Source organism: Lampetra fluviatilis, chromosome 51 (assembly GCF_964198595.1).
Source record: "Lampetra fluviatilis chromosome 51, kcLamFluv1.1, whole genome shotgun sequence".
NCBI classification, from domain to species: domain Eukaryota; kingdom Metazoa; phylum Chordata; class Hyperoartia; order Petromyzontiformes; family Petromyzontidae; genus Lampetra; species Lampetra fluviatilis.
This window is the reverse complement of record NC_136325.1, coordinates 3,534,571-3,551,862: the sequence shown is the minus strand read 5'-3', so window position 1 is coordinate 3,551,862 and position 17,292 is coordinate 3,534,571. Positions and strand designations below refer to the sequence as shown.

At 48.6% G+C, this 17,292-nt stretch overlaps 1 protein-coding gene across 8 annotated transcripts in view; it reads left to right on the top strand.

The window, feature by feature from the left end:
- Positions 1 to 17,292, top strand: part of MCF2L2 (MCF.2 cell line derived transforming sequence-like 2) — a 209,917-nt gene that overhangs the window by 70,953 nt on the left and 121,672 nt on the right. For all 8 annotated transcript variants that reach the window (XM_078878577.1, XM_078878580.1, XM_078878579.1 and 5 more), the window contains 5 exons: positions 6,774 to 6,893; positions 13,366 to 13,482; positions 14,970 to 15,119; positions 16,507 to 16,631; positions 16,876 to 16,990. In XM_078878577.1, coding sequence (XP_078734703.1) covers positions 6,774 to 6,893; positions 13,366 to 13,482; positions 14,970 to 15,119; positions 16,507 to 16,631; positions 16,876 to 16,990 — 627 coding nt within the window. The remainder of the gene's footprint in view (positions 1 to 6,773; positions 6,894 to 13,365; positions 13,483 to 14,969; positions 15,120 to 16,506; positions 16,632 to 16,875; positions 16,991 to 17,292) is intronic.

Below are 17,292 nucleotides of genomic sequence, written 5' to 3'. Positions count from 1 at the left end.
TCGATGATGTCAGCTGCACACTTCTTTTAAGATTGTGTAGATGCACACACACACATGCGCGCGCACGCTCGCGCAAAATCCCTTGACATTTATTGCAGCAGTTACACCATTACGAATGCCAAACAGGGAGAATTACTCGACAATTAGCTTATTATCAGATCATTCCTTCCTGACCATTCGGAGGACTTCCTGTCTGCCCAATTTCCGTGTGGAACATTCTGATACTAACGAGTGTTTCCTAGACCAAATAATCTGGCTGGGTGGTTCATCTGTTAGTGTGTGGCTCGCAATCCGAAGGTTATGAGTTCAAAGCCCAATGCGAGGTTGATGCATCCTTTTGACCTCTACACTGTTCAATAAAAAATGTTGGTCACCATTTTTTGTCGAAAGTCAGCCAGTGGTAGTCCTGTGTAGAAAACTTTGCGTTTGCCACATGAATGTGGAAATTCCACCACGCCTCAGAGCTGTAAGCCGGCGGTGAGCACCATCCTCGGTGATTTGAGTAGAAAAATCACTTTGACGTCACCCCCTTATTTCAACACCGAATAATTTTTGTTTTGTCTTCCAAAAGTTATTGGGGTCATGTGACGAGGCCGAGCATCCATTCGGAGACTCTTGCAAAAGCGCGTGCCATGCACCGTCTGGTAGCGTCCCAAGGGAGACATCACAAAAATACTTTGAGATCCCCACACACGCACAGAGGAATGTTCGTCATATGGCGGTGATAACAACAATCTTTAATTTTAAATGATGGAATATTTCCAGAGTAATAAAAAATGTATGTAATAACAAAAGTATTTTACCCCCAGTTTGATCCCGATTGTGCTGGAAGTGTCAAGCAATTAGGCATCGTATTCATTCAAAGCTACCTCCAGGGCAGTGCAACCCTTCACGATAGAGAATGGCCCACAGAAGTGGACACCACAGAGCAACATCTGAAATCCATCAAGTGTAAGCCAGCACATCCCCACCCGCTCTGCCACTGTTTGTTGCACAACAGCAAAAACTGAAATTTGTAATTCTCAGGAACTGTAATTTTGCCAAGAATGTGTTTGTGTAAAAACGATTGACTTCTGCGTGCATTGGTGGCCACTCTGACCATGAGCTCACCACACTTGAGAACCCAGTTTGGTCACCGGTAGGGGAAACGTGACGTGAAACCCAGGGCTCTCAGTGGCTCAGTTTGTGTGTATGTCTGTGTGGTGTCTGTATGTATGTTATATGTATGGTGTATGTATGGTGTAGTATGTCTGGTGTATGTCTGTATGATATATTTATGTATTTTGTAGGTATGGTGTATGTATGGATGGTGTATGTATGTTGTATGTATGGTGTATTTATGGTGTATGTATGTTGTATGTATGTTGTATGCATGTTGTATATATAGTGTATGTATGTTGTATGTATGGCGTATATATGTTGTATGTATGGTGTTTGTATGTTTCACGTATGTTATATGTATGTATAGTGTATGTATGTATGGCGCATGCATGTTATGTATGTATTGTGTATGTATGTTGTATGCATGGTGGATGTATGTTGTATGTGTGGTGCATGTATGTTGTATGTGTGTATGTGTGAACTTCTTTCGCACCGTGCGTAGCCAACCGTGCGAATCGGAGGAGCGTCATCCTGACACCTAAGCCCCCTGTCCATAACCAAACTTTGTGCTTTATTCTGCATTTTACCATTTAAATGTTTATCGTCATGGTTATAACCATTTTTCCCCCCCTTTAAACTCAGAATTGCGTTGTGTTTGTGTCATTTGTGCTGGTACACCACTGTCGTCGCAGCTTGGCAGTGTCGTGTGCCTTGACAAATGTTCGATACCGACTGCAGCAGCTAGCTGCCTGTTCATTTCTACTGAAACATTTCCGACAACAACAAAAATAACCAAAACCACAGCAAACCGGACGCTGAAGACGTCTGCGATACTCTCTCACTCACATTGTGTGCCGCTACCTTCGACACCACAAATTAACAACTTAATTTTAAAAAATCACCCTCAATGGAATAACGAGTTATTAATTAGTATCCATCCGTAATTTATCAACAAATTCCCCAGGAGTTTTGCATCGGAGGTAATGCGAAAATGAATCTCAATGGGCGCTGCTGTGGTTACACACTTAAAGGCCATTGATTGACTAATTGCCTTTGTACAAAAATATTCCCAACTGGCCGCTATTTGGCGACCAGCTGCATTCTACTTCGGGGATCCGATCTACAACGCCCCTGAGGGCCCCCTGCCACGCTGCCTTAAAGTTTGTTGTGCACTTCTCTGTGGGTGTAAGTCGTCAACATGCACGGTGTGTTTATGTAGACACGAGCCTTTTGCCCGTCCAAGGATGGGTGTATTCCAGTAACATCTGAAACTTGCAAGCGAAAAGCAGACCGCGAAGTGATGCTCATTTCATGAATTCGTGTGCAATTTGTAAGGGCGCGGTGACACAGGCGTATTTCATTTTAAGATTATAATCCCCTTGTTCATCATGACGTCCTTTTTACTCTGATGTCTCAACAGCGTGACGGAGATCACGTGACGTGAGGGTTCTGCCTTTGTCGTGAGGGTTGTGAGTTGACGCCGAGGAGGGGGTAGGAGGCGCCTCGCCCCCCCCCCATGTGGAGTGACGTCAGCCGCTAACTATTAATAATGGAGGGGGGGGGGTCCATTTGGTAGACGTCAGCTCTTCATGGTTATTAATGTGGGGGGCTGTTCGATGTGGAGTTATGTCACCTGCTCATGAATATTAATGAGGGGGGAGGGTGCTCCATGTTGAGTGACGTCACCTGCTCAGGAGTATTAATGAGGTGGGGGGGTCCATGTGGAGGATGTAACCTGTTCATGAGTATTAACGAGGGGGGTTGGGCGACGTGGAGTGACGTCACGAGCCATGCACGCAGGCATTCTTGGCTCATAGTAGGTCATAATAATGGAGGGGGGAGGGTGTCCATTTGGAGGACGTCACCTGCTCATGAATATTAATGAGGGGGGCTGGTCGACGTGGAGTGACGTCACGAGCGTTAAGGACATTCCTGGGTGATTATAGGAGGGATGATGAGTTCGTGTTTTTGCATGGCCATCGAACAAAGATGGTCACTGCATCGCGCGCTTTCGGATGCGCTTCTGCGGCAGTCTGGAACGCTCTTCCTTCAGATATTAGGAAGCCATTGGAGCTATGCCACTTTAAATCTAGATTGAAAACTCATTTCTTGAGAACGGATTTTTGTGTTTAGTTTGTTGTCCTTCCCCCGCACCTCTAATAAGCACGATTTGGTTTTTCACGGAGCGAAAGAAGTTCAACACACATACACTAAACTATGCACTTTAATACACACTGCACTACACACTATACTCCGGTACACTACACCATACACTACATTACTATATACTCCGCTACTATACTAAATTGAAAACTCATTCCTTTATTACTGCTTGTTATGCTTAGTTAATTGTCCATCCTCCGCACTTCAGATTGCCACGTTTTGGCTACGTACGTTGGTGCGAAAGAAGTTCAACATACAGTCCATTATCATTATTGTAACAATACTCGAGAGCGATTTTTCCCGGAGTTGTAGTTCCAATGCGTGACGCTCAAAGCAGCGGTGGGGCGAGATTTGACCTGGGCCCTTGTGCACCCCCTAGGGCCTAGACTGACGTGGACCCCTGGCCCATGGGCCCACGTTGCCTGTGGTGGGGGGGGGGGATGTGGGGGGCTGGTGCAGTTGCACCGCCTGCGCACTCGCCAGCCACGCCGCTGCGTTGTGGCTGCGTGCCGCTTTTTTTGGAGGCTGTTTTCTTTTTTTTTTGCCGCAGCAGGCAGAGGCCTTGGCGTCTGCAATTGAATCGCTGCAACGCACCGCTGACGCCCACCCCCAGGCCCCCACCGCGACACCCAGCTGAGCTACAACCCTCGCAGCGTTTTCTATTTGAGTTTGCTGCGGCAGCAGAAGCGGCAATGGAGTACACGGACGCTGGGCTACACAGGAGAGAGCCCTCTGTGGACATCACACGCGAGTTCATGTCATCCGGGTCGCATTTGTAATAGCAAGAAGCTACACACACGGATTGTTTTTTCGCGTTCGTTAGTGATATCCGCTCACGTGTGTGTGTCTGTGGGGGGTTTCTCCAGGTACTCTGACGGTTTTACATCCACTGAGAAAAGACTCATTATAAGGTGGGCGGGTGGCCTCAGAGGTCAGGGTGCTGAGCTGGCACTTATGATAATATGGGTTTGAATTTGGGCCTCAGCCGCTTGTGAATAAACCGCGTTGCTCATGCTCGTAGTCACAAATGAACGCGCGCAAAAATTGATCGAGTTAAATGTGTCTCTGTGGCTTAATTTGCCTACATTCCAGCTCTGAGAGATCAATATTTTGGTTTGATTGTCATGCAACGGACATTGCCCTCCCGCGTTATGAGATTATAAATCCATTCGGACCCCTTGCAAAGCTGTGAACCGTTCGTACATATCAGGGAATGGCCCAGAGAAGCGAATATCAACAAAGCTGCCTCTGAGACCCCTTCAAGTGACCTTAAAGCGACCCCCGTTCCACACAGCAGCAGGCAGCAACATCCCCACCCAGAATCAGAATATGCATTTACACTGGAGAAACCCGCCGTCCCAGTGAGTGTAACATTCGTCGCACCGAAGTCAACCCGATGTGTTTCCTCGCCGAAGCTGGAATTTGGCCAAATAAAATTGCTACTTATACACACACATTGACACAGACGAACGACGGCCACTGCGGGCTCTTCCGTGTAAATTGGGGCCGGCGGTGAGCGGTCGACAGCGACGATTCGTAGCAGCCGTAGGGGTCGTTGGAGGAGGACGCGCCGTGAATACTGAACAGCACCGCCTCGCGTCAGCAGCCGCGCGCGGATCTCCGAGCTTTGCCCGCACAGCCACGGGGAGGACTTCGCTGCGCGTGTGCTAATAACCCGCGTGCTTTTGTAGACATTTAAATGGGGGGGGGGGGGGGGGGGGGGGCTAGGGGCTAGGGGGGATGGCTTTGGTGGGTTTTGACACTGGCGCTGTGATGAATTTGTATGTATGTTGAACTTATTTTGCACCGTACGTAGCCGACTGTGCTACGTATGAATGTTGAACTTGTTTCGCACAGTACGTAGCTGATCATGCTACGTATGTATGTTGAACTTGTTTCACACCGTACGTAGCCGACCGTGCTAATGGGAGGTTTCAGGGGAAGGACAAACAAACTGAACACAAAGCAGTTCTACCCGACACAAGGACGACAGGGTCCCAAGACTCACGGTGTCGAGGCTTTGGGTTGTCGCAGCGTCGTGGTGATGAAAATTTTTCTGATCAAAATCATCTGCATCAACGCCATCATGATCGTCATTAAAAATAACAATCGGTATAGAATGATAGCCGGCTGGGGGTGGCGCACGCCTGCACTGCGGAGGTGAGGGTAGGCGGATCACACGAACCAGTGCTGGATTATCCTAGCAGCAAAAGTAGCTACATATGCTACGGGCCCCGCATTTTCAAGGGCCCAACGCTAAATGCTTTTAAGCTATCAATTCCGGTTGCACTTGCTTTATTACTATAGTACTGTACTGCCTTCAACTTTATGAACGACTAGGTGTTTTTTGGTTAGCGATTTGTCGTATTATCTGGCTGTATAGCTAATGAAAAAACACAATTACTTTACTGTGCACGTAAAAAATTCGTGTTTTAATATTTATGTGTTTTTATTTATTTAGGGCCCCTTCATAACATATGCCCCACAACTAGCTTAATCCGGCACTGCACACGAATGTTGCAAAACTCCATAATTTAGTTTTTTTTTTAAACTCCCTTCCCGTGGGCATTGTGGTGCCATACGCCGGCTTGGGAGGAAAAGGCGGTGCAGCAAAGTTACGGGCTGTCGTCCTCCCCTTCTACGAGAGATCGAGCGTTGCCCCTTCGCACGCGCGTGTGTTTTCTCCGGGTCCTCCGGTTTCCTCCCCCATGTAAACACTCGTTCATTTGCTTGAACGACACCACCATATGAAAAGAAACAACATCTTTGCTTTCGTTACCGTCAAAAATCATCAGAAGTATTATCTTGCGAACTGTCTCCACCACAACCCCTTGTCGCTCTGTGCCCCTGTACCGTTCCCGTTCCGTTGTAATGTGCACTCATGCCGACTTTATTGAGAGCGATATTGGCACGTAAAATCAAGATTGATACTGATGATGCTGCTGCTGCTGCTGCTCCCGTTGCTGCTGCTGCTGCTGCTGCTGTCCTTGGTGCTGATGATGCTGCTACCGATGGTGATGCTACTGATGCTGATGGTGCTACTGCTGATAATGTCCATGATGATGATGATGGTGTTGCTGATGGTGATGCTACTGATGCTGATGGTGGAGCTGCTGTTGCTGATAATACCCATGATGATGATGCTGCTACTGATGGTGATGCTACTGATGCTGATGGTGATGCTGATGTTGTTGATAATGCCCATGATGATGATGCTGTTACTGATGGTGATGCTACTGATGCTGATGGTACTGCTGTTGATAATGTCCAAAATTATAATGCTGCTGCTGATGATGATGCTGATGCTGATGGTGGTGCTGATGTTGCTGATAATGCCCATGATGATGATGCTGTTGCTGATGGTGCTGCTGCTGATAATGCCCATGATGATGATGCTGATGCTGATGGTGCTGTTGCTGATAATGTCCATGATGATGATGCTGCTGCTGATGGCGATGCTACTGATGCTGATGCTACTGCTGTTGTGGATGTTGCTGCTACTCCAACAGACATTCTTCCCCGCCGATCTGCGCCTCGTGCTGGTGCTGAGGCCAGCTGCGTTCCTCCAGAGGCACATCTCGGAGCTGGGTGTGCGGCTGAGTCGTGATGACTTTAAAATGAAGGTACCGGTAAGTGTTTCCAGTCGAGTGCCTTGCTCATTGAACTCACAATAGATAGTGGTTTTTTGTGGGGGGGATTAGATTTCGTGAATATAAATGTGTTGTTAAACCCACCACCACCCGACACAGCCAATTAGTAAGGTTTGTCACGTAGACAGAACGTGCCAATTATCTACTAGTACAGCACAGCGGTGTGTTGGAGAGTAAATACACAGCATTTGAAATTCAAGTACCTTGACGTTTCGCTGGTAATTACAACCAGCATCATCAGGCGACAGCCAGAGTTGCGGGTAAATCCTCCTGTTTCGGTCTTGAATGGAGTGGGGTAAATGTGATGTTGTCACGTGTGAGCCAATCAGGTGCGATGAGCAGAGGGGCAGTGGGGTTAACGAGTGTGGGGAATATTCTTAGGTTTTTTCGGTAAAGTCACGTAGGTAAAAAAATTAAAATTAATAAAAGTTAAATAAAAATAAAATAAAAATCACGACGTTTCGGAGGCAACACAAGCTTCCGTCTTCAGGAGACTTTACCGAAAAAACCTAAGAATATGAATCCTTGCAGTCACGAAAGCTTCAAATGTAGAGTGTGGGGAACACATTTAACTCGGTTAATCCGTGGCTTTGGGCTAGCCATCCAACAAAGACGGTCACCGCATCTCTTGCTTTCAGAGGTGCTTCTGCGGCCGTCTGGAACACTCTTCCTTCCGATAATAGGAAGTGACTGTAGCTATTAAATCATCTAAATTGAATGATTCACTTCTTTATAACTAATATTTGTGTTTCATTTGTTGTCCTTCCCCTGCATCTCCGATTGGCACGGTTGGCTACGTACGGTGCGAAATAAGTTCAACATAAATACCATCAGTCAATCGCTCAGTTAAATGGTGCATTTAATCAGCCACTCACTCAGTCATTCGGTCAGTTAACCACTCACGTCAACCAATGTCTCACTCTCGGTCATTCATTCAGTTGGCTAAGCAGTCGCTGCAATTAGTCGCTCACTAAATCGGTCAATCGTTTTTTTTTTCCATCCAAGTTAAAGTTGAGCTTATTTAACCAGTTGAGAACTAAAGAGACCAGGATGGACTCATTTGCAATCAGCTGCTTACTCAATCACTCAGTCAGTTAACCACTAACTTCAATCGGTCGGTAACTCTCCAAGTCATTCAATCAGTCGGTGGACCAGTCGCTCCCGTTTAGCGTGATTTGCGCGCACGTACAAGAAATCCGGGGCATTCGAATTTCATTTGGATCTCGCGAGCTAGGCGAAGGTCGAACATGGGCAATGGTTGTGTTTTCGGTTAAATTCAGGCGCACACTGGAACTCTGGAGGCAACACTATTTATTAGCTAAACACAACGGGTAACCCTTAACCTTCACAGGATAACGACATAGGGTGGTGGTAACCACCGTTGCGAACTTAGCTAACCATCTACGAGAATCGTAGATGGTGGTTTCATCCCAGAGTTGACCCAGAAGAACAGCCGAGCTCTCCGTCCACACCCCGCTTACAACCACTCCGGCGTGGCTGGCTCCGCCCCAGGCCACGCCTCCCTTCCCGATCCTTCGGGAAGGCCCGAGCCCCCAACCACGTGACCCCCCTGGGGCCCCTGCCCCCCCCCCCCTTTATCCGGTCATGTGTCCTGTTGGGTTCACGCAGAGTGTCACGACTTACCATAATAAAGGCTCAGTCCTTTGTTATGTAGACTAGCCGTAGTCTCAAGCCGCACCTTACCATAATAAAGGCTCAGTCCTTTGTTATGTAGACTAGCCGTAGTCTCAAGCCGCACCTTACCATAATAATAAAAAATGGGCCGTTCCTGGCCCATCCCCCCCCCCCTCAACCAGTATATATACGGGGTAGTATCTCTTGGAATCTCCCATTTACTTGATACAGCAAGCGTGCTGTGAAGGTTCCATCTGAAGACGGAAGCTTTTGTTGCCTCCGAAACGTCGTGATTTTTATTTTATTTTTATTTTACTTTTATTAATTTTAATTTTAATTTTTTACCTACGTGACTTAACCGAAAAACCTAAGAATATGTCACGACTTCCGTGACACCCGCCTACAGCGGCGATGAAGCCATGTTGCAGGCGCGGGTGGGTTGATTCTAGGAACTTGAATTGTGAGAAGAGACAAGACGTTGGGAAATGAGTGACAAACAGTTACTCACCAGTGACTCACGGTCTACCCGTACCCGGCCACAACAGGGTCGCAAACGGGTACCCGTACCCGTACCCGGCCGTACCCGTACCCTACCCGTACCCGGCCGGGTACGGGTAGGGTACGGGTATCGGGTACCTGATTGCGACCTCTGGGGTAGGGTACGGGTATGGCCGGGTACGGGTACCCGTTTGCGACCCTGGTGCGGCCGGGTACGGGTAAGGAATCAAAACCCGTTTGCGACCTCTGCTACAGCCCCCATACCGAGCCAACACGGTACTGTAGTGCAGTTCTACTACACTACACGTTGGTATTCAAAGGAGAAGCCAAGTGTGTGTGATAGTTACAGCTGCTAGCCACTAGGCGTCACTATGGGTTCATGGCCCATACCAGTGACGATCATCTTGACCGGTCCCGGGGCTCCCCTAGGTCGACTCAGCCTGAAATGAGTACCCGGTGCGGTGCGTAACCATCCGCCACTGGGGAGACAAAGGCTCCCGGGGGTGTGGTGCTGGTTACCCACCCCCTCGTGTGCCGTGCCGGCCTTCGTAGGTGCTCGCCCCACCGGTCTGCTGAAGGCTATACGGGGGATCTTTGTCTTTGTTTGCGGTGGGTTGGAGGCAGGGGGCTACAGATACGCTGTTGAGATTGGGGCCACAGCCTCAGAGTTGATGGTGTGGGTGCCTGAGGAGAGCACGCACTTCGGTCGTTGTTTGTGAGATTTTACAGACAGGATCAGTGGATTTCCCCCTCAACACCTTACCACGCCTGGTGTGTAGGACAAGACCGTAATTATAATATTTATTGGGGGAGGGGCACATCCCCCCCCCCCAATATTCAAATATGCTCAAAATGTCACCCGCAATATATTGCTATAAAATAGATTTCTGTTTATATGATTGTGGTTATGGTTGTACTTGATTAATCCCTAATCTCTGCCATTACATACAATGAAACAAGAAAAGGTAAAAAAGAAAAAACAGAGCAATGTAATACAATACACTATTAGACATTATTGTAAAAATTTAATCAAAAGTGTATCCTATGTGTTAGTGAATTTTTTAATATTTTAGGCAGGAAATTCGTTTTCAAATTTAGATTTTATTTTTTCTGGGGGAGGACCCCCATATCCGCTGGAAGATTTGGTCCCCCCCAATGTTGACTCCATGGCTACGGCCTTGGTGTAGGAGGTGGTGGGTTCGATCCCAAACCTGACACCTGCTGTATATTTGGAGTGTGTGTCTCTCTCCCCGTGGTCGCGTGGATTTTTCTCCGGGTGCTCCGGTTTTTCCCTCCACATTTAGAATCAACGTGCGTTTAGATTATTTGACTGCTATACATTTCCAACATAAGCCGCTAAGTTTAGCTATCATTTTTGGCCAGAAGCGAGTTTAGCTGTCATTTGTGACCAGGCCGCTTCTGAAAAAGAGCTCTATAGTTCAGCGGACCTTATCTTGTGAAATAAAAATAGTTTTCGAAGCCCCACTTCGTCACGGATAAGAGGCGTTCAACTGCACGATAACGATACTACATTTACTGAGCTACTGGCTATACGGACTACTGAGCCGACCTCCTTTGCACCGCTGCTGCTGTTGCTGTGGATTAAAGGTTCTGTTATCAGCATGATCGGTTTCTACGTCACCTTTCCCAGGACAAAGATGGTGTTTGTCGAGATAAGGGAGCGATTGTTGAATGGAGAAAAACACGGACACATTTTTTGTTTTTCTAATCTCAAATGAAGAGGGTGTATCTTTCTAATTCTCACACTTTGCCTCTGCACCTTCACTGGCTTCCCGTTTACTACACCGCTGTCTTTTCAAATACCTTACACATCTAACGCATAGGCTTTTGCGAGCAATACTCTCCATAACACAGGTGTGTTGGAGAGCAAAGCCACAACATTTACAATCTGGCTTTCGCCTCATGAAGCTAGTTGTAATACTTATTGGCAAAACGTCGTCCTCAGATTGTAAATGTTATGGCTTTGCTCTCAAACACATTAGCGTGCTGTAGTAGTAACGAATTGGCATGTTTTGTTTACGTGGCAAAGCTTACTTATTAGCCGTGTCGGGGTGGTGATGGGTTTCATGACACATTTTTTATATTTACGCGATCTAACCCATAACACCTCTATTATGGACATGACACATCGTCTGTACATCTCTCCATGGCCTTTCCACGCCTCATCTCGCCTCTCTCACCTCTTTTTATGTCCACCCGCCCCCCCCCCCCCATGTTCTTCGTTCCCAAATCCTCGCTCTGATCCTCCTCGTCCCTCTGCCCAATCCCGTGTTCGATCTTTCTCTCTCCTTGCAACCCCTCCACTGGAATCAACTTCCTCTGCACATTCAAGCAGCACTGCCCATAGACTCAATACTGCCCATATATTCAACACTGCACCATAGACTCAAAACTGCCCATAGACTCAACACTGCACCAGAGACTCAACACTGCTCATAGACTCAACACTGCCCATAGACTCAACATTGCCGATAGACTCAACACTGCCCAGAGACTCAACACTACCCATAGACTCAACACTGCACCACAGACTCAACATTGCCGATAGACTCAACACTACCCATAGACTCAACACTGCCCACAGACTCAACACTGTCATAGACTCAACACTGCCCATAGACTCAACACTGCACCATAGACTCAACACTACCCATAGACTCAACACTGTCATAGACTCAACACCGCCCATAGACTCAACACTACCCATAGACTCAACACTACCCATAGACTCAACACTGCACCATAGACTCAACACTGTCATAGACTCAACACTGCCCATAGACTCAACACTGCACCATAGACTCAACACTACACCATAGACTCAACACTACCCATAGACTCAACACTGCCCCATAGACTCAACACTACCCATAGACTCAACACTGCACATAGACTCAACACTACCCATAGACTCAACACTGCCCATAGACTCAACACTGTCGATAGACTCAACACTGCCCATAGACTCAACACTGCCCATAGACTCAACACTGCCCATAGACTCAACACTGCCCATAGACTCAACACTGCCCATAGACTCAACACTGCCCATAGACTCAACACTGCCCATAGACTCAACACTGCCCATAGACTCAACGCTGCCCATAGACTCAACACTGTCGATAGACGCAACACTGCCCATAGACTTAACACTGCCCATAGACTCAACACTGCCCATAGACTCAACACTGCCCATAGACTCAACACTGCCCATAGACTCAACGCTGCCCATAGACTCAACGCTGCCCATAGACTCAACACTGCCCATAGACTCAACACTGCCCATAGACTCAACACTGCCCATAGACTCAACGCTGCCCATAGACTCAACACTGTCGATAGACGCAACACTGCCCATAGACTTAACACTGCCCATAGACTCAACACTGTCGATAGACGCAACACTGCCCATAGACTCAACACTGTCGATAGACTCTCCCAGAGCCCATCTCTTCCCCACTATTTCCCGTCCCTCCCCTGTCGCCCTTTTCGTGACCCCCGTGGCACCCTCTGTTACGGTCACTCATTCCTTCCCCGCATGCCACCCCTTGCCATCTAAGCCACTCGATTTTTGCACCCGCTTTTAAACTACACAGAGCGCCTTGGGTCTTGGGTTAAGGCGCTCTACGAATATACGACATCCGCGTCTGAGCATTTTGTGGGTGCCCCCTATCCACACGCATGAGACAGAAAGACAAAACACACTGGGGAAGTCTATTTGCCGCAACTGAATATGTGTTTTGTCCGTGTCCGGGACACCCACGCCCTCCTCTCTCAGTGGCTGCGTCCGTGGCTGGAGACTCAGTGGTGAGGCTACGACAGAGAGACGCTTCCAAAATGTGGGCAAAACTATCGGGACAACGGCCTTCAAAATGTGGAGTTTTCCCCCGTTTCAGTCGAGAGCCTCCCTCCACCGCGGGGCGAGAGATTTGCAACCCTGCTGGGTGGCGGCGAGCGGCGGGAACGAATTTTTTTTTCTACTTTTTAAGGGGTTAAACGTCTCCCGAGCGAGCAAATGGTGCGAATGAGATTCGAGTCGCATCTCGTCGCAAACCCACACGATGCCGCTCTGCGCCTTCCGTTCGTTCCACCGCTCGCTGTCTCCCATCAAAGTTGCAAATCTCGCGCGCCCCACGGTGGGGGCTTTCACAACCCTTGTTACAGATTTGCGTCCGATGACCTCGAACCGGCATTATTATACCTCGACCGCTGTGGCTGCACGGGGGATGTTGGGGCGGGGTGTGTGGTTCGTCTTCAACTAACTCCGCTGCTTTTGTGTGCTCTTTTCGCGTCGCAGCTCATCATGCTCAACTCAGTGTCAGATCTGTGCGATTACATCGACAGCGAGGAGCTGAGTGCGGAGCTGGGCGGCACGCGCGAGTACTCTCACAGGCGCTGGGTTCAGCAGCGAACGGTAACTGCCTCCGTTGAACATGTCGTCGGAGGCTTTCGCGACCAATGTCATCCATAATACAGGTTTTTATTTGGGTTAGATCGAGTAAATATATAAATGGTGGTGGCGGGTTTAACGACACATTTATACATTTACGTGATCTAACCTCAAAAAAACTGTGTCATGGGTAACTCCCGTGCTCAGCACCTCCCCACCCGCTCTCCAATAAAGATAATAATGATAACAAGTGACACTTTCGAAGCACCTTCCACCGCCCCCTGCCTCCCCACCTTTCCCAGCCCCCTCGTTAAGCCCGTGGCATGGCGTTCTCGGGTATTTTTCACGCTCGCGGAGTTTTTTGAGTCGCGATAATTATTTTTTTATATACATATAAAAACTTAGAAACCCGCACTTTTCACCCAGCCATTGGAAAGTGCCACCCAACTGATTGCCTAACGCATGGGGGGGGGGGGGGGGTCGGCAGCCCGTCGCTGCCGGAGCCGCGTGCGGCTCTTTAAAGAGCTGCTGCTTCGTGACGTTATATAGATTTTATTTTTTATTAAGGAGCGCCACCATCTCTCGCATTGACCACAATGCATTGTTGTTGTTTTTACCGAATACAAATTTTTTTCTCTGTCTTGTTATTTGTATTGCCAGTCCATGGCCTAACATAGAGAAACGTTCTTTCTGGATTCTTTTGGTTTATAAGATGCTCCGGAAAGTAAAATGCACTGCAGACTTCTGCCCGGTGTCTATAAAGTGATACGTATCTGGTCTCACACACACAGAGACAAATATTCACCGCGTAGCCTTAACAGACTGCTGGGGCAAGTGGCGTTAGTGAGCACCTACGAAGGCCGAGACGGCACAGGACGGGGTTGGGTGGGTGGCCAGAATCACGCCCGGTCATCTTTGTCTCCCTAGTGCTGATGTTTACACACCACACCAGGTACTTATTTAATGCTGAGTCAACCTAGGGGTGGCTCAGGGTCGGTTCAGATAATTTGTCAACGATGTTGGCCATGTGTGAGTGAGCACGAAACTTGCCGGGTTCGTAGCGCAGTGCAGCGCTTACCACGACAATGATGAAGATCCCCTGTATAGCCTTAACGAACTGTTGGGGCAAGTGCTGTAAGCGAGTAGCACCTACGAAGGCTGCCAGCACGGCACACGAGGGGGTGCGTGGCGAGCACCACGCCCGGCCACCTTTGTCTCTCTACGCACCCCCAACCTTTTGCTTTATAGATGAAGGGGAAAAAAGTGCATCTTATAAACCGGAGAACAGGGGAGGTGTCAAGGTGTTGTCGGCAATTATAATCATCAGCAGCAGCCTTTGGTTTTCCACTGCTGGATGAAGGTCCGGAATTGGTTGTCGATTCCAAATCGGCAGCAGTTTCCCTCTTGGCCGGATTCTCTCTTTTAGCCGTCTCCTTGCGTCGGTGCAAGTCCAGCTCCCCGCGTCCTCACCACGTGTGCCTCCCACGCTCCCCTACTACCATGATGTTCAGGCGATTGAGGACTTTGCTCTCACGGTGAAGGCCACGGCTCAGCTGCTGCAAACATTTGGCGCCGACCTGGCCGAGATGGAGTTGCCCCAGGACGTGCCGAGCACTCGGGCCTTGCTGGGCGCCCACGCCGGAAAACGCTGCCAGCTCAAGGTTCCTCGCGCCGCGTTTCTGTTGTCGTCGTTGTCGTCGTTGCCTCTGCGGTGGAGCCGGTGGAAATTTCCCGGGCCCTTTCAGATGAATTGGCGCTCAATTGCTCGTGCACGGGTTGGCTGCGTGCAGTGCGAAAGAAGTTCGAAAGCACGCGGGTATTTTTAAATCTGCGCATAAAGAACCGCAGGAATAAACACGGCGACATATTTCTCCCCATGAAAGAGCGTTTCCCTGATCATAACAAAATATATTGTGTCAGCCCATCAGTGCAAAGGTTTAAGCAGGCAAACTCTGGACTGGTGTTGACGTTCCGCATCTCGTTGGTAGTCAGGCATGTCCAACACTTGCATTTTATACATTCATTCGTGAATATATTCACAGGCAGGTGCGGGAGCCCATTGAAACGCCGCCTGTTTTGCAAGGGACAAATCTGAAATGCAAAAAAGGAAAAACGTAACGTCGGGGTCGTAAAACGACTCCAAAGGAAGAAACGTGCGATAATGCTGACGATAATCTGATGTCATTAGACTTCCTTTGCCAGTAGCAAAATATAATAATAGGGTTTGTCGCCAAAAAAAAGGGGGAAAACACGATACTCTGATGGTTATTCAACTCTAGAAAAATCAGAAGAGACCTGGCAGCAGATGATAACTGAACTAAGTGGCTTGCAGCCAAATACACTACACGCACGTTGATTCTAAATGTGGAAGGTAAAAAACCGGAGGACCTGGAGATACATCCACGTGACCATGAGGAGAGAGGGAGAGACACGCAAGCTACAAATATACAGCAGGCGTCAGGTTCAGGATCGAACCCACGACTTCCTGCATACCCGGCGAGGTAGTTAACATCTCCTCACCATGGCATCCAGTCCTTACGCTCACAGACGGCAAGGATTATGGAGCAGCTAAGCGTATAGCCAAGACGACATGTACACATAACTGCCCTGTATACCCATACAGGTAACAAGCTGAGATTAGGAGCACTCCCTTTAAGAGTGTGCTCCTAATCTCAGCTCGTTACCTGTATAAAAGACACCTGGGAGCCAGAAATCTTTCTGATTGAGAGGGGGTCAAATACGTATTTCCCTCATTAAAATGCAAATCAATTTATAACATTTTTGACATGCGTTTTTCTGGATTTTGTTGTTGTTATTCTGTCTCTCACTGTTCAAATAAACCTACCATTAAAATTATAGACTGATCATTTCTTTGTCAGTGGGCAAAAGTACAAAATCAGCAGGGGATCAAATACTTTTTTCCCTCACTGTATACTAATCTATACATCTCGCCACCGTGGCACCGTCTCGTGACCCCTGTTATTGACCCCGTGACCCCCCACCCCGCCCCCCCCGCTCTGCTCCCGTGCCCCCACCGTCGTGCCGCAGGACGAGATGCAGATGGCTGTGGAGGAGGGCAACGGCCTCATGGCCTCGATCGAGGACTGCAGCGACAGTGACTCGAGCGGAGACTCAGACTCGGAGCGCGCGGAGAACATCTCCACCGTGCAGAGGTTGCCGGCCCCCTCCCCGCCCGCGGCCGCGTCCGGTCGACACGGCTGTGCCCGCTGTTCGACAAGCAAATATATAAGTGACGATAAAGGGCTACGTTGGGTCTCTGTGTAAATAACTGGGGGGGGGGGGGCAGGGGCGGTGTATCTTGTGAGGAAAGATCACAACACCGGGGCACCCCCACCCCGTGAATGAGCCCGGGCGTTCCGCGGGTAACCCCGATGCCGTTGTTGTGTTCCCCCGCAGGCTGCTGACGCAGCTGTACGAGACGGAGGCCGCCTTCGATGAGTTCTGGGAGAAGCATCACCTGAAGCTGCAGCAGTGCCTGGACATCAGGCACTTCCAGGAGGAGTTCACCGAGGTTCGCCCGCGACGGCGTTCTCTCGTTACTCGCAAAGGGGGCGCGTTCCGGAGATATTGGCCGACGAAAATGTATTTTTTTAATGAATGAAATACCTTAAGCAAATACTTAAAAAATAAGATGTTAAATACATGGACGTCATCGTAATGAAAACTAAAACTGGTTATAATCAACATAAAGTAAGTTAAAATAAATGTTAAAGTAACATTAGTTTATCTCATAACATCATGGGACCTCCTTTGCCAGTACCAAAATATGGGAATAGGTTTTTCCCCTTTTTGTCTGGCAACAAAACAGGTGTT